At 39.6% G+C, this 24,175-nt stretch overlaps 1 protein-coding gene across 1 annotated transcript in view; it reads left to right on the top strand.

Annotated features, from left to right (window-relative positions):
- ALMS1 (ALMS1 centrosome and basal body associated protein) overlaps positions 1-23,891 on the top strand; it is a 216,998-nt gene extending 193,107 nt beyond the window's left edge. The window contains exons 18-24 of the mRNA XM_008700492.2: positions 15,466-15,586; positions 16,827-17,030; positions 17,317-17,543; positions 18,231-18,414; positions 19,283-19,346; positions 22,368-22,467; positions 23,521-23,891. Coding sequence (XP_008698714.2) covers positions 15,466-15,586; positions 16,827-17,030; positions 17,317-17,543; positions 18,231-18,414; positions 19,283-19,346; positions 22,368-22,467; positions 23,521-23,565 — 945 coding nt within the window. The 3' untranslated portion in view covers positions 23,566-23,891. The remainder of the gene's footprint in view (positions 1-15,465; positions 15,587-16,826; positions 17,031-17,316; positions 17,544-18,230; positions 18,415-19,282; positions 19,347-22,367; positions 22,468-23,520) is intronic.
- Positions 23,892-24,175: the final 284 nt, after the last annotated feature.

The raw sequence follows: 24,175 nt of genomic DNA, 5'->3' as shown, positions 1-24,175 counted from the left end.
CCCCACCCCTCCTCCCCTCTAAAACCCTCAGTTTGTTTCCCAGAGTCCGTAGTCTCTTGTGGTTCATTTCCCCTTCTGTTTACCCCCCCTTTCATTTTTCTATTCCTTCTCCTACCGATCTCCCTGATATTCCTTATGTTCCACAAATGAGTGAAGCCATATGATAATTGTCTTTCTCTTCTTGACTTATTTCACTTAACATAATCTCCTCCAGTCCTTTTCTCATGTTTATTAAGTAAATGTTTATTATGCAAAATTCCATTTCAGACTGAGGCAGTGAACTTTTTAATGTGGTTTAAAAAAAACACATGACAAAAAATTTATCATCCTAACCATTTTTAAATGTAAAATTCAGTAGTGTTAAGTATATTCTGTCATAAAATAGATCTCCAGAACTTTTTCATATTACAATATGGAAAATCTACACCCATTAAACAACAACTCCCCCTTTCCCTCTGCCTGAGCCCCTGGTTTTACTTGATTTTAGATATCTTCATGTAAGTGGACTCATAGAGTTTTTGTCTTTTAGTAACAGGCTTACTTTACTTAGCATAATGTCTCCAAGATTCATCTATGTTGTACCTTGTGATAGGATTTTCTTACTTTTTAAGGCTGAATAATATTCCATTGTACATATATATCACATTTTGTTTATCCATTCGTCCCTCCATGGACATTTGGGTTGCTTCCACCTCTTGGTTATTGTGAATAATGCTTCTGTGAACATGGTTATGCAAATATGTCTTCTTCAAGACCTTGCTTTCAGTTCTTTAGGACATATATCTACAAATGGAATGGTTGGATCATATGGTAATTCTATTTTTAATTTTTTGAGGAACCACCGTATTTTCCACAGCATCTACGCCATTTTATAGTCCCACCAAACAGTTCATAAGAGTTTCAGTTTCTCTGTATCCTTGCCAACACTTATTTCCTGGTTGTTGTTTTTGTTGTTGTTGTCGTTGTTGTTATTGTTTTGTAGTAGCCATCCTAATGGGTATGCAGTGGTATTTCATTGTGTTTTGATTTGCATTTCTGATGATTAGTAATGTTGGGCATCTTTTCATATGCTTGTTGGCCATTTGTACACCATTGTTGGAGAAATGTCTATTCAAGTCCTTTGCCCACTCTTGAATCAGGTTACTTATTTTTTGGTCATTGAGTTGTAGTTCTTTATATATTCTGGATATTAACCCCTTATCAGATATATAAGTTTTTCTCCCTTTTCACTTTCTTGTGTCCTTTGATGCACAAATATATTTGATATTGATGTAGTCCCTGTAGTCTCTTTACTTTTGTTGCCTGTAATTTTGGCTAACATATCCAAGAAATCATTGCCAAGTCCAATACCATGAAACTTTTCCCCTATGTGTTCTTCTAAGGGTTTTTTGGTTTTAGGTCTTATGTTTAAGCCGTTAATCCATTTTGAGTTAATTTTTCTAGATGGTTTAAAGTAAGGCTCAACTTCATTCTTTGCAAATGGATATCTAGTTTCCCCTACACCATTTGTCGAAGAGAAATTTCCCCTTTGAGTAGTCTTGGCATCAAGAGTCAAAGATCCTTTGACAATAATCATTTGACCATATACGTGAGGATTTCTTTCTAGGCTATTTCTGGTTCATTGACGTATTTGTCTGTCTTTATGCCAGTACTAACTGTTATATTACTGTACCATCCTGTACTGTACTGTAATATGTTTTTGAAATCAAGAAGTGTGAGTTCTTCAGCTTTGTTCTTCTTTTTCAAAATTGTTTTGGTTCTTTAGGGTATTTTGTCATTTTTAATGATCTCCTGTTTCCAGTCTTCTTTTGTTCATTGCTATATGGTTTTGTTTGAGTTGAATTTTTTTTTTTCATTAGTTTCAGAGGTAGAATTTATTGATTCATCAGTGTTTGGCTAGATTTTTTTTTTTTTAAGATTTTATTTATTCATGTGACAGAGAGACAGCCAGCGAGAGAGGGAACACAGCAGGGGAGAGGGAGAGGAAGAAGCAGGCTCCCAGCCGAGGAGCCTGATGTGGGACTCGATCCCCGAATGCTGGGATCACTCCCTGAGCTGAAGGCAGACGCTTAACGACTGCACTACCCAGGCGCCCCTTGGCTAGATTTTTAAACAGTTGTTCAGGAGTGCTCATCTCTTCAGTTCTTACAATTTGAGACTTTTTCTTATCTTTAAGAACAACAACTTGGTTGGATGTAAAACTTTGGATAATAATCCTTAATTCAAAATTCTATCAATTTTATTCCCCTTTTCTGAGCACAAGCATTTAATGTTTGTGTCAGAGGCAGCCCTGATATTTTTTCCCTGTGGTGTCCTGGATTTTCATTCCTGAATTCTTGACATATTTTTTAATGTAAGTTATTTTCCCGTAGTATGTCTCAGTGTTGGTCAATCTCTATTAATTTTTTCTATTTTTTAAATAAAATTCACATACTGTACAATTTACTCTTTCAAATATATAATTCAGTGCTTTTTAGTATATTCCTTGAAGGCTATACAACCATCACCACTAAATCCAGAACATATTTGCCACACCAAAAAACCCCCTATGTCATTAACCCCATTAACAGTTATTTCTCAGCCCCTCCTGCCTCTCCCCACTCTGCAGCCATTAATCTACTTGCTGTCTCTGTGGATTTGCCTTTTCAGTACATTTCATATAAATGAGTCATACGATATGTGCCCTTTTGTGTCTGCTTTCTTTCACTAAATATTTTCAAGGTTCAACCATTTTGTTGCATGAATCAATACTCATTGTTCTTACAGGTGAATAATATTCCATATACATAATACAACTTTTTGTTTATTCATGAGTTGTTGGATTGTTTCTGGTTTTGTTGGTTTTTTTTTACTAGTATGAAAAATGCTGCTATAAGCATTAATATACAAGGGTTTTTTTTTTTAGGATTTATTTATTTGAGAGAGAGTGAGCACAAGCAGGAGGAGGGACAGTGGGAGAAGCAGGCTTCACGTGGGACTCATTCCCAGGACCCTGGGATCATGACCTGAGCTGAGGGCAGACGCCTAACCAACTGAGCCACCCAGGCGCCCCAATATACAAGTTTTTGTGTGGACATATTTTTTTCAATGTTCTTAGGTATATACCTAGTAATAAAATTGTTGGAACATATGGTAGCTCCCTATTTAACCTTTTGAGTGGCTGCACCATTTTACATTCCCACCAGGATCATATTACAGATTCTCTACATCCTTGTCAACGCTTGTTATTGCCTGTCTTTTGATTATAACCATCCTAATGACTGGGAAATGGTATCTCAATTAGGTTTTAATTTGCATTTCCCTAATGACTATTGATTTTTGAACGTCTTTTCTTATACTTATTGGCCATTTGTATATCTTCTTTAGAGAAATGTCTATTCAGATCTTTAAAAGGACTATTTGGGTTTAAAATTGGGTTGTCATTTTATTACTGAGTTACATTTCTTTATTCTTTGTTTAAGTTTTTATTTAAATTCCAGTTAACATACAGTGTAATGTTTGTTTCAGGTATGCAGTATAGTGATTCAGCACTTCCATGCATCACCCAGTGCTCATCACAGCAAGTGCCCTCCTTAATCCCCATCACCTATTTAACCCATCCCGCCAGCCAGCTCCCCTCTGGCAACCATCAGTTCTGTGTGGTTTCTATATAGTTTTTATAGAGTCTGTTTCTTGGTTTACCTCTTTTTTTTTTTTCCCTTTGCTCATTTGTTTCTTAAATTCCACATGTGAATGAGATCATACACACACACACACATCTTCTTTATCCATTCTTCAGTCAGTGGGCACTTGGGCTGTTTCCGTATTATGGCTATTGTTGATAATGCTGCTATAAACATCGAGGTGCTTGTATCCTTTTGAGTTGGTGTTTTTCTGCTTTGGGGGGTAAATACCCAGTAGTGCAATTACTGGATCTTAGGGTAGTTCTTTTTGAACTTTTTGAGGAGGCTGCACCCTGTTCTCCACAGTTGCTGCATCAGTTTGCATTCCTACCAACAGTGCAAGAGGGTTCCTCTTTCTCTGCATCTTCACCACTTGTTGTTTCTTGTGTTGTTTTTAGCCTTTCTGACAGGTGTGAGGTGATCTCTCATTGTAGTTTTGATTTGCATTTCCCTAATGATCAGTGATGTTGCAAATGGCAACATGTGTCTTTTCATGTGTCTGTTGTCTGTCCATAAGTCTTCTTTGGAAATATGTCTATTTATGTTTCTGCTTTGCATTTTAGGAGACTTTTTCAATCTGTAATCTACCTCACTGGCTAAGTTTTCTTTATTTTTTTGTAAAACGCCTGCTTTCTGTTGCAGTGTTATAATGCTATTACTGTTGTCCTCAGTTTTTTTCTTTAGTGACTGCCCTTGGTTCTCCAACACAGAGGAGATACTCATTAATTTTTTGACGGATTGTGTTAATTTTGTCAATTGCCTTTTAATCTTCTTCTGTTGTTTTAGTTTATCTTGGATCTATGTCATTAGGTCTGTGTTCTTTTTAATTTTCTCTATAGAGTGAGAGTACAAATTATTTATTGGCTGAAATAGGTAAACCTTGCAAAATAAATTTTCTTTTTTTTCCCCTTTCTGCTTTAATGCTATAAAATATTTACATATATATGTCTGTCTTTTGTTTACAGATTACTTGTCTTTGTCTCTGAACAATCTGTGGAAACCATTTATTTGCCCACAAGGAATGGGATTGACTTCTCTGTACTGTTTTATTACCTGTTTGCAAGATACTGCTTTGAGTCCTCTTCCCAGGACATGAACTGGAATGCTGATTGTGTATTTCTTTATATTTCTTTTGCCCCTCAGAGTTTGGGAAAGTCAGGGAGATAGTAGATAATTCTAGGACTCTGCCCAGCTACAGTAGGTAACATTTTCCTTTGCCATTGTTGTGAAAGTCAGAAACGGTGGCCACCTTACCAAGTGTGGAAATAAGGAAAGTTATCTAATTCTGTGGGACATGCCCTTGGAGTTTTGTTATTGTACTATTTTAGGGTCAGCTTGTGACTGCTTTCATGGCATTGTCACGTAAGCAGTGATATGGCTAAGACCTTATTTTTTTCTAGCAAGTGTTAGTAATGAAACTAAGATATTTAGACTGAAGAGATTATTTCCCAAATCTTTTTCTGACTTCTTGACCAAAAGAAGGTATATAGTAAATCATTCTGGCTACAGCAGAAGGTGCTATTTTTTTCACTAGGAACATGTCTCCAGTTGGGATATTTTTCTTTCTTCTGAACCACTTACTGCCTCAGTCCTTCTCTGAGATATCAGTGTAGTATTTGGAATTTAATTGCCTCCTTTTACCCTTCTGCATGATCCTTTGAGTTGGAAGAGCTTTGTGATGGCTCCTTAAATTTGGTCTGTTTTTTCTCCAGCGTTTCTGGAGTTTTGTGGTATGAGTTGAGTCTTTTCCCTAGATTCTGAATATTCTTTTCACTTTGTATTCGTATCTTTCAGTTATGGAACAAGAGGTTCATTAAGCCTATTTGTGTGCTGTCATGTTTTCTCAAATCCATTCATGTATTTTCTCAGTGTTTCCCTGTCTCTCTCATATTCAGTTTCTTCCTTTTCTGTAAACTTCTTCCTCTCAACTAGAACCATGCTTATGTCTTTCGTCATCACAGAGTGTGGAGGATTGGCCTATCAGGATAGTTTCTGTTGATGTTCCTACCGCTTTACATCCTTCTCTTTATCTCCAAATATTTTGTCAAAAATTTTCTTTTTTTGTCAAAATATTTCTTTTGAGCATAAAGGTAAAAAGCTTACTGAATATAAAGAGTTTAGATAATATAAAGACCTTGGAAGTCACCCATAATTCTCATCATCCTGAAATAGTCATGATTAACATTTTCACCAATGAGCTTCCGGGTGTATATTTTATGATTCACACACTTACTGCGGATCTTGGATATATTTCATTAGGTCCATGTTCTAATGTAGCTAAATACCAAAAAAAGACGCCTCCTTGAGATAATAAAATAAGAGCTTTATTACTGTTTGATTATATGTTAATCAGTATTTCTTAGATTTTTATAGTTTTTACAGCCATGCTCATATATGGAGAGAAACAACAGTCAAAAAATAAAATCATACTGTGTATATTGTTTTGAAGCTCTACACTTAATATATTGTAGACAGCTTTTATTTGTTTATTTTATTTTAATAAATACAGATATGTAGTCATTTTTAATGGCTTTATGGGTTCCCTTATATAAGTACAGTATTTATCTCCTAAGTTCCCTAATGGCAGGTATTTAATTTGTTTTGAATTTTTATCATAATCTGCACTTTGATAAGTAGTCCTGTTACATCTTTATGAATTTTTCTATTTCCTGTAGATGCACTTCTAAACACGGAATTTCTGGGAATTAAAAGTGTTTAATCCACACTGCTAAGTGTCCTCCTTAAAGGTTGAATTAATTATTTGTTCACCAGTAATGAAAAATTATACCTTCGTCAATACCTACCGGTAGCATTCTTGTGAATATTGGCCAATCAGATACGCCAGAAATATGGTGTTTATTCTTGTTCATATTTCTTTAACCACGCCTGCTGAGTTTTTATTGTCTTTTTGTGTTTATTGACCATTTATATTTCTTCTTCTGTGAGCTGCCTGTCTTGTCTTTAACCCATGTTTCCTTAGATAGCTAATGCCTTTTCTCCCTAAACGTGTACTTGGGAGATTTTTTAACTCTGTACATGTGAGGGTTTAGGAGTCAATATAAGGGGATAACAGCAGTTGCCTGTTTATCCCTCTCCCCTTCCTTAGATGACACGTCCACTTTCTGTGCCTCTCTCCACTGTGTCTGTGCAGTCTCTCTGCAGTCTCTGCAGTTCCCATTTCCCTCTCACTACTGTATCTTTGCACTCTGTCTGCTCCTCTGTTGTTTCTTTCTGCCCCTCTGCACCCCTGCTTTGGACACAGCTGTCCTCCTCCCAACCCCCATGCTGTCTCTGCTATGTGTCTCTTGTTTGTCTGGTTACTCCCCTCCTCTGCCCTTTCTGTCGTGTCCCTGCTGTGTTTGTCTCTGTGGGCATGCACGCTCTCCCTCTCTCCCTCTCTCTTCTCTTTTGCTTTCTCCCTCCTTTCCCCATCTGTTTTTCTAAGTATTTGGTTGTGTGGTGGGGTCCAAGAAGAGGGGTAGTTTACTACTGTCTGACAAAAAAAGAAAGTCAAATTTATCATTTTTTATTTATGGAGTAAAAGCTGAAGATGAATTATGGTTTTGACCTCTCATTATCTTCAATTGCCCATGTTTCCAGCAGCTGGGCAAATGAAAAACATGAAACTACCAAACAGAGGCCTCCGTGAGAGTAAAGTGAGAGCTTTAGTAATGTTTAGTAAATGTTTACCAGTGATTCTTAGATTTTTATAAAACAAGCTGATTTCGTATCAGTCATTACAATCACACTCTTATATGGAAAAAAACAAGTCAAAAGCAGTATCTTGGAACCCAAAAGATAAGTGTCATTATATGTTAAGAGATAAAAAGCAAGATGTAAACCATAAATGTTATATATACATCTATGTATATGACTGGAACAAATATTAACTAATTATCTTAAAATTATGGGTTTATAATTTTTTTCCTTGATAAGGTTGTGTCTTTTGATTTTTTTTTTACAAGAAGCATGTATTTTCTAATAAGATACCATAAAAGTTGTTTTTGTTTGACATTAATAAAAAAGTGAGGTAATGCAGACTGATCAAACACAGAATGTTAGTTATGAGCTGGAAAGGGGGATTCTCAAGCTTTTCTGCTTTTTAGTTTCTACCTAAAATACCTGTTTGTATCTCCAATCTAATCATAATAAATTCTTCTAGAAGCAGTATGAAAGAATAGGAGTAGTAAAGTATTACACACAGTTTCTATGCCTAGATAAAGTAAAAAAAAAATTTTTTTAACTTTGGGTGCTGCGGGTTGAGTTAAATGTACACCTAGGTTCATGGCCTCTCTTTAAAATTTTATCCCCACATTGCATCCTCATTCCTATTTCTCCATAGGCAACTCATCTTGTTATGTAAGTATCTTTTGGCTTACAAGAGTTCTTACAAAATGTGTGTTCTGTATGTGTGCCTGTGTTTTCAATTTATATAAAAGGTAAATCAGTTTTTTTCTTATTTTCAGTAAGCATTGTATTTTTAACATCTATCTACGTTGCTAGATGTATGTATAGAATCAGGTTTCTGATCGTCACATAATACTCCATTGAGTGCATCTACCAGTTCACCAACGTACTTTCCTCGTAATAGGCACCCAGGTTGCTGTCAGCTCCCATCACCACAAACAGTGGGAGTGCACACCCCTGTCCATACCCCTCATTGGATCTGTGTGAAACTGTCTTTGGCATGTATACCCAGAAGTGGAATTCTTGGATCATAAGCTATATAAGTTTCCTACATTCGTACCAAATTGCTTTCCGGTCCATATCCTAACTGCAATGCATAGAAATTCCTAATTTCCACTTTGTGCCAATAATTTCTAGTTTGGCCAGAAGATTAGAAAAAGAAATTTCTATAAGGGTTGGTTGGTTGGTTGGTTGGTTGGTTTGAGAGAGAGAGAGAGCGCGTGCACATGTGTGCACAAGTGGGGGAGGCAGGGTGCAGATGGAGAGGGAGAGAGAATCTTAAGCAGGCTCCATGCCCAGTGCAGAGCCCCATACGGGGCTGACCTGAGATGACCTGAGCCTAAATCAAGAGTCAGACACTTAACCCACTGTGCCACCTAGGTACCACCCCCCTTATTTTTTCATTTTTAGTTAAATGTTACTTTTCTTGAGAATCTATTTACCCTAGCCCCACTGTAATGTCAAAAGGAGGGAAGAGTCTTTTAGAGACTTATTACTGCTGTGCTTTCAACCAGAATGCATTCATTTTCCATTCATCCAGATACAGTTATAATATAGAATTGATAAGTACAAGAGTAAGAATCTACTATAATTTTTTCAGATTTTAACATGTAACAGATAAAAGATATGGAAGATTTGCTAGCAATATTAATAAGATTGATTTAAAATATCTACATAAAACTTCATTCCAAAAACACAACATCCACACTTGTTCCAAATGCCCATGGAATATTTACAAAAATTAATCGTACTTAGGCAAAATGTTGACAAATCCCCAAAGTGGAAGATTTATATAACCAAGCTTATATTTTCTAACCACAATGCAATAAAGTTGGAATTTAACAACTATAATTTTTTTTCATTAAGTAGATAAAATTTTTAAAATCTCATTCTAAACTTTTGGGTTATAGAAGGACTAAAAATTGAAAATACACTTTTTTTTTTCATTAAAGACAGTAAAGGCACATATCCAAAACTTGTGGGATATGACTAATCTATATTTAGGGGGAAATATATTGCCTTAAATAAATGGTATATTTGAACAAGTTCAATAAGGTAATAATTTAAATAAGTCTTCCAATCTGAAGGAAGATTAACAAAATAAAAGAAATTTTCTGAGGACCTATTATGCAGACACAATGCCTTTTTAATGTTCTGAGGAGGATTTTTCATAGTTCTCGTCTACCAGACTTGCAGAAAAAAATATCCAGTTCTGATCCTTTAAAGGTGAATAACAGTTACCACCTGAGTCCTGCTTCTGTAAGCTTTAATCTATATCAAAGGAATACTGTCCATAAAATCTATATCAAAATTTTGTGTTTTAGACAGTTTGTGATCTTGTCACCCTTTACTGGTTAGTTTTATTATTGAAACTACAATTGACACGTGATCTGCATATATCTAAAAACGCTTCACAAGAACAGACTGTCCTTTGGTGCCATAGACTGTGGTTCTTATTTTGCCACTGTCTTATCAATGTGTATCTCTGGTCCTAAACTTCAGTGGTTATAAATGAACTAGCATAAACCCATTCCTTTGAAAGACAAGGATCTCCCAGCAGGCATCTGACTGGCAGAATGTAACAATAACACATTTTCTATATGAAGAATAGCTATATAGGGTCATGTAAGGAAAGATGGCCTTTCTCCTATATTGGATATATTTTCCTAAGCTCAGTTTCTACCTAAAAAAGTAATTTTTTAATTGAAAAGCTTTTGGGAGATGGGGTCTATCTGAAGGTATCTCTGATCAATAAATGTGGAAATTGAGTCTCACCTCGATTTTAATTAAACTAAAAAGTACTAACAAAGCCTGATATATCTCTGAGATGGTAGGAGTTATTTTCTGTCTTTTCCCATTGTGGAATAAGGCATCAGCAGGTGAGTTTACTCTCATAATAATAGAATTTAAAACAGAAGCAGGCAGCCAGTCAGCCAGCATGTGTCTTCTTCCAAACTTATCTGCAACAGAAAACTTGAAACCGTGATGGCTGATAATGTCAGTTGCTGTGCAGTCATTTAATCTTTTCATGTAAGCCTCATTGCAGAGGGCTGAGTGAGCTGATTCACACTCAGGCGGTAAAGGGTGATGAGGTCATCTGAGGAGATGCCTGAGACTCTCCCGTGGACTAGGAAGAGTGACTGTTCTGGTTTACCAACAGCATCCATAAATGAACTCAGCAAAACGATGTGCTGTCTCTCGGTGGGTCATCGGCACGGATTGTCAAACACTGTGAGGCCTATGTGCTGTGAGGATTGTTGTGACTCTGTGGCTGTCATCATGGTTTGATGGCATGATTCTGACACTTTGCACTGACCCCTGTCACAGTGTGGGTAGTGCTACATCATACTGACAACATCCAGTGCCCACGTTTTTGTTGGGATTGTTCACGCTTTATTATATGAAAATGACACTGTTGGTCCCCTTCCATTGTTCTTGTATTACTTAACAGGAAACGTAGGACCATAGAACATCAGCTTTGTTCTCCAAATAAGGCTTCATAACCTACATTATTTCAGTTTGCATAATAAACACATTTTTACAGCATTTTTGAGGTTTTTCACGTACCATAAAATTCACCTGTTTAAAGTGTACAGTTTAGTGGGTTTTAGTATTATTCACAGACTTGTGCAATCATCACCCCAATCTAATTTTAAAACATTTTCCACACCTCCTAAAAACATCCTGTACACGTTAGCAAAGTCCCTCCACATTTCTCCCAACCTCCCACCCCTGCCCAGCCCCTGACTGTGGTCACCAACCTGCTTTCTGTTTGTATAAATTTGCTGCTTCTGGACATTTTGTATACATGGAATCCTACAACGTGTGATCTCTTGTGACCGGCTTCTTTCACTTAATAGTTTCAAGGTTCATCACTTTGTAGCAGTGTATTCATTCCTTTTTATTGCCAAATAATACTCCATTACATCGTTCACCCACTCAGCAGTAAGCAGACATTTGGATTTCTTCTACTTTTGGGCTATTAACAAGGCTGCTGGGAACATTCATTACAAGTTTTGTGTGGATGTATGTTCTCATTTCTTTGGTCATATGCCTGGGAGCAGATATATGCTGGAGTATATGGTAACTCTACATTTAACCGTTTGAGGAACTGCCCCGCTGGTACCCAAAGTACTGTCACCATTTTGCATTCCCACCAGCAGTGTGTGAGGGCTCCAGCTTCTGCACATCCTTGAAAACACTTGTCTTTGTCCTTTGGGTCTTCACCATCTTAGAGGTCTATTAAATATATTTTATTGTGAGGGAATTTATTTTTAGAATATTTTCTATTTTTAAATGTTTGACTTTTTATAGGCAGGAATTAATCCAAAAGAGATTTGAACTAGAAACAAACACACACACACACCAAGGCTCCTTCTTGAATCAGATGTAAACGTGTTTTTCACACCCACTGGTGCATACCGTGACTGGTTGTACCCTTAGGATGTTCAGGAGACTCAGGCTTGGAAGGGGCCATCATTTCTGCTGCATCTGCACCACGAGGCACTTGAGCCTCTGCTTGCAGGGAGCTCCACCACTCCCTCACTGCACATGGGCAGCTCATTCACGTGTCTCAGGCTCCATTATCAAAGGTCTTACCTTCTAGAGATCCAAAATCTGCGATCATTGCACTCCCTGGCTCTGTTCCCAGCTCTGCTTTCAAAATGCACAGGAAATAGGTCCAGTCTTCCTCTTGGGTTCCTGCTTCCTTCCTGGAAGTGTTTCCTCTCAGGTCTTCACTCCGAACCATTTTTCGCAGGGCATGCTTTCTACTCCCCTTTCCTGTAAATTGGCAGCTTTCCTGGGTCTATGAAGTTTGCTGATATCTTGTTTTTAAACCTGTCTCTCTGAACTAAGCATGTTGTGCTTCGCATGCTGAGAGCATGTTGACAGAGCAGATTTATCACCTTCCTTCCAGTGCTAGACCAGTTCTTTGGCCTAACATATGTTTGCCTTCTGTTGAGCTCACCAGAGCCACGAAACCTCTATAGCTGCACTCTTTTCCATATGTTTCTGTTTTATTTTCACCTCTTAAACTGGAATTCAATCACATGGTACAAAATTTTAAGTGTATAAAAGAGTATTTGATAAAGAGTGTCCTTCCCACTCCTGTTCCCCAGGCACATAGCTCTCCTTCCCAGAGCTACTCAGTGTTGCTAGTTCTTGCACATCTTCAAAGAGATTTTTAAAACAGCTTTGTTGAAGTATAATTTACATACCATAGAATTCATCCTTTTTTTTTTTTTTTTTTTTTTTCTTTAAGAGAGAGGGAGCAGGGGGTAGGGGCAGAGGGAGACGGAGAGAGAAAATCTTAAGCAGGCTCCAGGCCCAGCACAGAGCCTGACATGGGGATCGATCCCAGGACTCTGACATCATGAGCCAAAATCAAGAGTCGGACGTTTAACCGACTAAGCCACCCAGGCTCCCCTTAAGCCCATTTTTAAATTACATATGTGGAATTCTCAGTGTTTATTTAGATCTTTAGTTTCTCCCACCAATGTTTTGTAGCTTTCAGTGTGCAAGCTTTGCACTTCTGTTGTGAAAGTTATTCCTAAATATTTCATTATTTTGATGCTGTTGTGAATGGAATTGTTTCCCTAATTTTATTTTCAGATTGTTTATTGCTAGAATATAGAAATACAATTGATTTTTTGGGGACACCTGGGTGGCTCAGTTGGTTAAGCGTCTGACTCTCGCTTTCGATTCAGGTCATGATCTCAGGATCCTGCGTCAGGCTCCATGCTCAGTGGGGAGTCTGTTTCTCCCTCTGCCCCTACCCCCTGCTCATACATGCACTCTCTCCTCTCTCTCTCTCTCAAATAAAATCTTAAAAAAAAAAATTGATTTTCTTTTTATCTTCTTGATTTTATATCCACAATCCAGCTAAACTTACTAGTTCTCATACTTCTTTATGGATTCCTTAGTATTTTCTATGGACAAGATCATATCATTTGCAAATAAATACAGTTGTACTTCTTCTTTTCCAATCTGGGTTCTTTTCTTTCACAGGTATTTTATCCATAAAAAAGCAAATACCTGCATATGTTTTCTTTTTCTCACAAACCTGGCAGCTTTGCTTTTTATATTTAACAAATCTATCCTGAAAGTCAGTCCCTTCAGTACCTAACGTGCTTTCTCCTCTTACAGCTGCAAAGAAGGTATGATATATTGCCAGTCTGGCCTATCTTCCTCACCACCCTTCCTATCCTCATACATTTTGGGTTTTTTAGCATCACAGTACTCTCATAGTTTTATGTTAGTTTTTTGCAGTTTATAATCTAAATCATTTGTTCTTTCTAACACTTCTGTACTTTCCAGGGTGCAAGTGCTCCCTTACTGAGCTGGGGACATTGGCACAGAGAGTGTTCTCAAGGAGACAGAGCTAGTAAAGGGAGGGTCTGAGACTGGCTTAAGTCTTCGGACTCCAGACACAGAGCTTTTTTTACTGTGTCAAAGGTGTTGCCATTCCTCCTGCCTAATGTGTGGGGCTTTACAATTACCCTTCTTTGATTTGGCATCATTCCTGTGTATTATTTTGGATCTTGACGGTCATTTAGGCCCTCCCAGATATGCATTGTACAAGAAATCACCTGTTTCCCATATCTCCAAGACATTGATATATAAAATATTAAGAAGGAATAGCCAGAGCAAACCAAGTAACTGGACACGATAGGTACTTAGTAAATACTTGCTGTTGGATCCATGAAATATACTCATTAAAGGCCTCTTTGTGTTAATAATAGTATTTGGATAAAAATGGTTCAACCAGTTATGGTTCTACCAACTTATTTTATCATTTAACCCACATAACTCCCATCTTGCCCTCAAAGATGTCACGAGAAGCGTGTTTTATTGTCATCTTGTCACAAGAAGTCGTTTTATTGACATCTAATTGTACTCGACTACACATTCTTTTGGCTTACCAGTTAGTGACCATATCTACTAGAAAAAACAAGGCTAACCTGGCAGGGCTCATTCTGCCTGCCTGCCTGAGCACTAGCTGAAATGTGCTAATCTTTTCTTTGACCTCCAAATGCTTGCAAATTATTAGGTTGGTGATCCATTCTAGAATTTTACCTGTCATCATTGTTAAATCTACCAGTTTGCAATACTTTTGTCCCCAGTTAAAACATTTAATGTCCCCAGATATCTAACATCGCTCTTCTGTTTCAAGTTTCTAAAAGAAACTGTTTCAATTTCCTAAGGGCCTTGGAATATAGTTTATCTAGTTCAGGGAGCAGACATTCACAGCTTCCTTTCCTAACTTGGCCTTCAGTTCACCTTTACCAAACTTGCTTAAGTAGACAAGTACCTGGCATTTGTAAAAAATATAAATGCCCAGACCCCTCCCCTAGAGACGCCACCTCGTTGTTCTGGGTTAGGACCCATTCCCCCAGGAGATTGTTGTGATGAACAAGTTTAAGAAATACTGTTTTATACTGCATTTTGATCAGCTTGTCTTTCACTAACATTCCACGATCAACTTCAACCCATGAAGTTGCCCTTCTTTGCTCTAGTTGCTCTGAACATAATTATAAAGGCCTTTTGTGTTCTTTAATAATTTTTGCAGTACTCCAGTCATTTGGGATTTCTCATGTGGCCTTTCAGCTCTTTGTATTTACCCGTGTATAAGTATCCAAGTCTGATCCTACTGGAGAGCACCCTCTGCAGCTCCCCGCCCTCTTTAGTCATTCCTAGCCCTCTCTGTCTCTCATCAAAATTTTAGAATTTCATTCTGAAGACCCACCAGCCTAATCTTTGGCTAGCATCTTCAGTTTTTTTTCAAATCCTGTGAACATACCCAGTCTTGATGTCTTCCCTTCTTTTTTTTTTTTTTTTAAGTTTTCAGAGTCATTGTTTGTTTGTTTTTTATTATGTTCCGTGAGCCAACATGTCTTCCCTTCTTAAAACAGCTCAGGCCCTTATCCAACCACAGCGGTTTCCCCTCCCTGTTATAAGCGGTGCAGGAGCATGTTCCCATTGTCACAAGCTTTCTGGCAACTTGATCTCAACAACTGGAACAGAAGGAGAACGGGCTCTTGGTGGTTTGTATGTTTTCTTATCCTGTGGGTGCCATTGACTGCAGGTAATAACAGGGTCTCTTTTGTTTTTCCAGGTGGCAGACTATGTGATTTCTTCTGATTCTGTTTCATCTTCTACTAGTAGTTTCTGGAGCTCAAGCTCTACCCTTGGCAACAAGCAAAATGTACAAATGTTAAACAAGAGCGTACAAGCAGGTAAATTACCTGAATTTAAACATTTCCACTGAAATACAAGTAGATCTTTAACATGTTAAGGTACTCAACCTCACAATAAAATAAAACTATACTCAAATACCATTTTTCACCTATCAGACTGGCAGAAATCTAGGTCTGGTAGTATACTTGTGGGCACAAATATAAAGAAGTAAGTACTGTCATACATTCAGGTTGGGAATACAATCCCTAGGACAGGCAGTTTGGCAGTTTTGATCAAAATTACTCTGTCCTGGCACTTTTAATTTTGGAATTTAGCCTATAGATATGTTGTGCATATGTGCAAAATGACAAGTGTACAGAATTAATCATTGAAGTAGTGTTTGTTATAGCTGAAAATTTAAATCGACTTAGATATCCATCAATAGCAAATGCTTAAATAAATTATCATACATTCATACAAGGAAACATAGGGTGAGGAAACTCTCCCTACTAATATGACAAGATCTCCAACATTGATAATTAAAAAGAAAAAGCAAAGTATTTTAAAAATAAAGGAAGATAGTTGCTTGAATGTATGCAGAAAAATTCTCTGGAACCATGGGGTTGCAAACTGAATGAATGGAGAACAGGAGTGTGAAGAAGGCTTTTCATTTATGTTTTTCTATATCTTTTGATTTTATATAACAAAAATAAACGTTGCCCTTGATTTTTTTTTTCCCCCTCAAGTCTTGTCTTTATATCTGTCAACCTCTTCCTTACCTGGGTGACTGCCAGTAGGACTATAAGCATTAACTATCTCACTTGGGATCAGAACTGAAATCCTGGGGCCCCTGGGTGGCTCAGTTGGTTAAGCATCTGCCTTTAGCTCAGGTCATGATCCTAGGGTCCTGGGATCAAGTCCTGCATTGGGATCCCTGCTCAGCTGGGATCCTGCTTCTCTCTCTCCCACTCCCCCTACTTAGGCACACTCTCTCTCTGTCAAATAAATAAAATCTTTTTTAAAAAAGAACTGAGATCCTTTACCCATTGAATCCAGGTCAGTTGTTTTCCCTTCGAATATCTAAATTGACATAGAAATAAAAACCTTCTTTCTTTTTCTTTCCTTCCTCTTTTTCCCTCTCCTCCTCTCTGTCTATCTCTCTCACACCCCTTCACGCCACCCAGAAGAGGTAGTAGCCTGCGTTTTGGAAGGCTTACAGTTTTCATTTACTGAATTAAATACACATACCAACTAAGTCTCAAGGCTACTCCTAGGATATCTGTGGATCTCTTTCCTCAGGTAACTTGGAGATTGTGAACGGTGTCAAAAAACACACTCGAGATGTTGGGATGACTTTCCCAACTCCAAGTTCTAGCGAGGCTAGAATAGAAGAGGACAGTGATGTGACTTCTTGGTCAGAAGAAAAAATAGAAGAGAAAAGACTTCTTGCTGACTATCTTGGGGACAAAAAGTTAAGGAAGAACAAGCAGAGTTGCTGTGAAGGTCAGTTTCTAACTCCGGTTTTGTAGCTCATGAATTTCAAGTCTCTCACAAAGCTAAGATTCTGTATTTCTAAATGACTTTATGTTGACCCCACCTCCCCGAGCACCACCTTGGCACATTTTCAGAGTATCTGGCACTATGATTACAGTCATGCTGGTAGTTTAGAAAACTCCAGGGCATCCTGGTGACCTCTGACAGCTGAGTCCCCTGAGAGCCTGTATTACACACATGTCTTCGAGGAGAAGAATGAAAAATCTTTTTTCTTTCTTAAAAATATTTCCCATAGGAGTTTCATGGTTTGTTCCTGTGGAAAATGTGAAGTCTGGTCCTAAGGAAAATCTGCCCAAGCATCATGGCCCTGGTATCTGCTGGTTTGCACCAATAACCAACACCAAACCGTGGAGGGAACCGCTGCGGGAACAGAACTGGCAGGGACAGCACATGGACAGCCACGGGCCACTAGCAGGCCCAGGCAGAGACCCACTGAAGCCATTTGTGAGAGCAACCCTACAGGTGCGGTGACACTGAGTTCATTTTAGCCGCATGTTTAAAGGGGTCAAAAGGGGAAATACAAAGAAGTTAAGACTGTGACTTAGCCGTCTAAAGAACAGTCATGTAACCCTCATTCCTAGTACTTCCTGTTCCCACTCTCTCATTAATCAAAGATTGCCTTACTGTTAATCACTGTAAATTGGGCATTGCCCTCTGTACCTGGGGACAAGGCAAGAGAAGGGAGGATGCTGCTATGCTGCTCACTGGGTTCATGGATGCTTGCACGTGGAGTGCCCCGGAGGTCTGATACTTGCGTCAGCCTTATGTGTGTTCCTCCATTTACGTAACTCCTATTCCTGCTCAGCACAAAGTCCCTTCTTCATATGTACCTTGGGAGCTGAAAGAAATGTCATTTAATAATGTTCTTATTTGAAGGGAAATTTAAAATAGCACAATGGGCCGAGCCTTCGACATTCGGAAGAATTGTAATTGCCACAGTCTTCATTCTGGGCTTATTCCAGAGCATTCTTAGATCCCTCTGATTTTCCTACTGGAGCTCTCCCCCACAGAAAGTTGTTCAATTATTCTTCAACTCTAGATATTCTCTGCACTGCAGAAACAGGCTCTTCAAACCACTGTGGGGCCGGTGCTATTTTCTAAGCCCTTGGAGAACAGACTGCATCATTAATGTGAGGTTCTCCCCCTCAGGAATCCCTTCAGTTTCACAGACCCGACTTCATCTCCCGCTCTGGGGAGCGGATAAAGCGTCTGAAGCTAATAGTCCAGGAGAGGAAGCTGCAGAACATGTTGCAGAGTGAGCGGGAGGCCCTGTTCAACACCGCGAGAGAATGGCAGGGCTACCGGGACCCCGTGCGCCCGCTCCTGAAGAGAGGTACCCTCTGCCTCTTCACATTCCTCTTACGGCTGCAGAGGGCAAGGGCTGCTTCCCACCGGGGAGCACTGCTCAGCACCAGCCCAGTTACAGGGACAGAAAGGGACTGTTTGCTTGTGGGGACTCCGCTCTCCCTGCCCCGTGGGGCTTTCAGCACACTCATGATCCACATAAACCCAAGTTCTCTCGCCCTGTCACTGCAGCTTAGAAACCAGAGTGTGCGGCAAGAATGGTGTTCTTATGAGCCAGCTGTGGGTCTGTGAGCAAGTTCCAGGGTTGCCTACCTCATAGGGTGGTGGTGGTGGTGGTGGTGATGGTGATGATAATATGTAACCCTTACATGTTTTGCCCAGGCACTGTTCTTGTTTAGTGCTTATAACACCTCTCTGAGGTAGATGCTATTAATATCCCTATTTTACAGATGAAAAAACAGAGACAACGAGAGCTTAAGTCCCTTGCCCAAGATTATACACCTGATAAGCTGGGATTTGAACCCTAATGGGTTCTGTTTAGACTCTGTGCTCCTAACAATTCTGCTAGATGTAAGATCTCCACAAAACAATATATGAACGCTATGAAAACTACGAAGTGCAACCTAATGCTTTCATCACAGCCTTACCTATAAACCAGCCAGTGTTTCTGTTCACACGGTCTAGCCTGTGCCACGGCGTGTTGTGCCTTCAGGAGCCTGCTGTCACAGTCCCCATAGTCTAACCCTAGCCTTGGCCTTGGCCATGGCTCACCACCCAGTACTGTCAGCTCGAGGTAGGGGCACCAAGTCTTAGCAGCTCCTTCTCACAGCTCTTGAGCAATGCACCCTTCCCTGTTGAGACACTATCCACTGAAAACCCCTTCTTCTCATGCTTAGGCTTCCTGGATGCGCGAAAGAACAGGCCTATTGGGAAGAAGGAAATGATTCAGAGGTCTAAACGGTAAGGCCAAAAGAATAAGAGTAATTATAAAAGCATAAATAAGGCCATCAAGGGATTAGGAGCTCTGGCTTGCCCCTGGAATAAAGACGTTATGCTCAAGTTAAAACATTACGAGAAAATTATTTGTGAAAGAAGTTTCTCACAGCACTAAAAAAGGAAGGAAAAATACATAGTAGATTGTGGTATGGATGAGGCAGATAAAAAAGATACAAAGAATTCCAACTAATTTGCATGCCTTAGGCTCGTCTTTGTTAGAAACCTAAATATAAATAAAGATATGTAAATATAAGATATGAATATTTTGAAATAAAATGTTTATTTGGGGCATTACCCTTAATCCACACAATCACATTTGTAGGAATTTATGCAATACACTGAGAAATAATGAAATACTAAGACATATTAAGCTTTACAAAGTCAAGTTTGGGGCGCTTGGGTGGCTCAGTCCTTTGAGCGTCTGCCTTTGGCTCGGGTTCTGATCTCAGGATCTGGGATTGAGCCCCCTGTCAGGCTCCCTGCTCAGCAGGGAGTCTGCTTGTCCCTCTGCCTCTGCCCCTACCCCTGCTTGTGCTCTCGCTCTCTCCAGTAAGTAAAATCTTTTTAAAAAAAGCCAAGTTTCAGAAGCCACGTGTACACTGCTACCACGTGCGGTGTTTAAAAAAGTATTTGTGCCTATATAGATGCATATACTTTTATATGCATAGAATATCTCTGGAAGGATACCCAAAAAACTGGTACTAGCGCTTGCCTTTGGGAAGAAGGGCTGAGTGACTAACATACAGAGGTAGGACAAAGACTAATTGTTTGCCTTTTGATACTTGCTGAATTTTGTGCCATTGCATGCATTAGCAGTTAATTAGTTAGCGGTATGCATGTATTGATCATAAGAATCCCATGGATTTAATTGACATATTACATTGTGTAAGTTTAAGATATATAATGTGATGACTTGACGTATGTATATGCAGTACGTTTACCACACTAAGGTGAGTTAACTCATCCTTCACCTCACATAATCACCATTTTGGGGGTGGTGGTAGTGTTCTCACTGCTCTGGTAAGACAGTAAAGGTCTGCTCTCCTAGCAGCTTTCAAGTATACAGTGCAGTACTGTTAACTAGAGTCACCATGCTGGGCCTTAGATCCCCAGAACTTTTTCCTCTTATAACTGGAATTTTGTACCCTTTGACTAACACCTTCTCGTGCCCCCAGCCCCCAGCCCCTATCATCCACCATTCTAATGTCTATTTCAGTGAGTTTGATGTTTTTAGATTCCACATGTAAGTGAGATCATACAGTTTTGCCTTTCTCTATCTGACTTACCTCACCTCGCATAATATTCTCAAGGTCCATTCATGTTGTTGCAAATGGAAAGATTTTGTTCTTTTTTATGACTGAATAATAATATAATAATATATTTTCTTTATCCATTCATCTGTTGATGGACACTTGGGTTGCTTATGGTAGTTCTGTTTGTAATTGTTTGAGGAACCTCCACTGTTTCGCATAGTGGCTGAACCAATTTCCATTCCCCCCAGCCATGCACAAGGGTTCCCTTTTCTCTACATCCTTACAGACACTTGTTATCTCTTGCCGTTTTAATAATAACCATACTAACAGGTGTGAGGTGATACCGCATGTGGTTTTCATCAACAGTGACTTTTTAAAACATAGGTGTGTTCCTCTTTGGTCTCGTTCCTGACCTCCACTGTAGTATTTTCAGTTAGTGATCATCTCCACCATGTCCAAAACAAACCTCCCCATTCCCCACTCCCACACTTGCTTGGGCCACCCACTCATCCAGCTGGGGAGCAATCACTTCTAGCCATGTTACCCCCCACTACACATGGGGCCAGCTACCAGATCCTGGACACCCGGCTTCTTGATTGCTCTGGGACCTGCTCTCACTGCCTTGGTGCAGGCTGGCCTCCACTCTCAGAGGACGCTGTTCTTCCTGGTTCTGCTCTTTATTTTTTCTCATTTATTTTCCACAGAACCTCTACGTCATTTTCAGTGATATTTTTTTCAAATTATAGAAAACTTTGGAAAATATAAGAAAATGAGAAGACAATAAATGTCACTGGTCATCCTTCCATCTAAACTGAACTGACACTAGTCGTGTTTCTAGCAGGAGTGGGGGTTTTGCAGGGACCTGTATTCACAAACACTTATTTTTTTCTCAAATTGTTGATCATACTATATATACAGGTTTGTAGCCTGCTTTTTTTTTGCTCAGCATATATCTTGTGAACATTTTCCCATATCATTAAAAATTCTTAAATTCTTCGAAATATCTTTTTTGTATGCTTTGTAATAATTCCATTATATTCCATAATCTGTTTAACTCTTCTTTTGTTGGAAATTTCGATCATTTCCAATTAGAGTATATTTATCAAATCCATGTTTGATCATGTTCCTCCCTACTTAAAATCAGTGGCACCCAGTCCTTGATAGGACAGAGCCCAAGGTTTTCATATGGCTACAAAACCCTCCACAGCCCACCTCACCTTCACCTCATCTGCTTCCCACATGCTCTCCTGCATGCCTCTCATTGAGGCCTTGATTCTTACCAATACTCCCTTCTCCTCCCATCCCCTCTCTGCTTCTGTCTTTAAGACCCACCTTTCATTTCTTGGAACTCTGTGTAACATTTTGTACGTAGGGCCATTATTGTACATGCTGTTATCTTACATTGAAACTGTGCATTTTTGCATATAGAGTAAAAAGCTATTATCTCCACCATTTATCCTACTCCTTTCTCAGAAGTAACCACTATAAGCAGGATTTCTTAATGTTTTTGTTCGTCTGTCTGCCCTCCCAGATCATGAGCACCCCAGGCCAGGGTTCTTTGTGTCCAACTGTCTAACGGGAAGCAGGCCCGCGGCAAAGGCCCGGGGCCTGTGTTTGAGGGCTGAATGCCCTGAGAGCAGCAGACCTTAGGGACGTGGGGAGAAGAGATCATGTCCCTCTGTGGTTGGGTAACCTCACTGCTTTTTGTTTTCCTGCTGGCACCATTCCTAAGGATTTATGAGCAGCTTCCAGAAGTTCAGAGAAAGAGAGAAGAGGAGAAGAGGAGATTGGAATATAAGTCGTACCGGCTGCGAGCTCAGCTGTTCAAGAAGGTCAGTCAGTTCTTGAGCAGCGTCCTTCAGGATTATCAGGGGAGGAGAAATTGCGGGAAACACACATGACCTGTCTGAATTAACCATATCTGCGAAGGTAACTTACGCTTGTAGTGCATTGTGCCACTGCTGAAATTTGGACGATAAAGGCATCCGTGACTCTAAAAATCTAAAAGGCGAATCTAGAAAAGACACCTTCCAGGCATATATTTGGAACAAAACCAAATTCCGTACTTAGGAGTCATGGTGGAAATGTCCAAATCTATCGGAATTGTTGGATTTTCCTTCTGGAGTCCCATACGGTAGTTTTGTGTCCCTGATAGGTAAGTCAGATACCTCCAGAGCTTGTAAAATAAACTGGAAAATGTCCGAGTGTAGCATAAGAATTGGCAGCTTAGGGACTCAGAACCTCGAAGCCACCACCATTTCCTGCCCGTAGCCCAGTGGAACCAGTGGTGCCCTAAGTCCCAGACCCTCCGAGGCGAGGGAACTTGCTACCAGTATATTCCTTGAGAAGCTAGGCAGGCTACCATGCCTGAAGGTCCATATCCTTCACTGTTCTCATTTCCTTCCGAACCCCTTCACTTCACCACCAGAGGACTCTGAAAGTCAGAGTCCAAAAGACGAGTTTATACCAGACCGCTGTGGGATTGGAGAACTGCTTCTGGAGCACAGCCAGAGCTGGGCTGGGCCGGGCCCTTCAAGGAGGGGGTCCCCAGGCACCACATAGCCTGTCCAGTGGGTCAGCGTCACAGGCCAGGCCTCTCATTGTGCTTATATGTTTGAACTGATGGATGGATGGGCCTATCCAGATCATAAATGATCTGTATCCATACAGAAATTATAGATACTGGCTATATAGATCATCTTTCCTAAACACTTCAGGAAGAATTTTTTGCATAATTACCATAGTTTCTGTAGCTGGGGAAGATAAACAAGATTTGGGTAGAACCCCACTGGTCTCTTCAACGACATGTCTGGGGTGAGGAGTGGCTGTCTTCCTCTGATGGCAAGAGTATATAACTTTTTTCCTGTCTTTCTTTTCTTCCACAGAAAGTGACCAATCAGCTCTTGGGGAGAAAAGTTCCCTGGAACTGATGTAAGATTATTTTCCTCACAGTCTTGGAATTATATTTTATCAACCTGAAGAAACACAATCCTTACTTTTATGAGTCTGGTTTAATAAAACTTAACTCTTTGTCTATGTTTCATTTAGAGGTAGTAAACCTTCTAAGGAGTCTAAGGCAGAGTGATGATTAGGATTATTAATGGTTTGGGAGCAATACTTTCTCCACAGTGGCCTTGCCCACAGGAATGTTTGTCACAGTGATATCATTTCTGAACTCTAGCCACGAGTGAGTCCTTTTTTGTATGCGTTTTTATACTTTTAGAAAATAAATAACTTCTGATTGATTCATAGTAAAGCAAGCAGCAGAGGGTCATTTCTTTACCGTCTGGAGATGTCTCTCCTGAGATGTATGGGGAGCCTCAGTCTAAAGGCGTCAGTCAAGGGAAATGGGCTGTGGGAATGAAATGTGGTCTTTCTTTACAAACACGGCAGGACATGACAATAGCTCTGCCATGGGCTTTGTGGAGATGGTGTCTGGTTAGAGTAACTGTTGGGCATGCCCAGACACCACACTCCCAGCGGACCAGGGACCTTGGGCCCAGAGCCCCCGCTTAGCCTCACTCCAGGTTCCCACGGGCC

The sequence above is a fragment of the Ursus maritimus genome, unplaced genomic scaffold (genome assembly GCF_017311325.1).
Source record: "Ursus maritimus isolate PB19 unplaced genomic scaffold, ASM1731132v1 scaffold_6, whole genome shotgun sequence".
In the NCBI taxonomy this organism is placed as follows: domain Eukaryota; kingdom Metazoa; phylum Chordata; class Mammalia; order Carnivora; family Ursidae; genus Ursus; species Ursus maritimus.
Note: the sequence above shows the minus strand (reverse complement) of the source record. Positions and strands in the feature narration are given on the sequence as shown.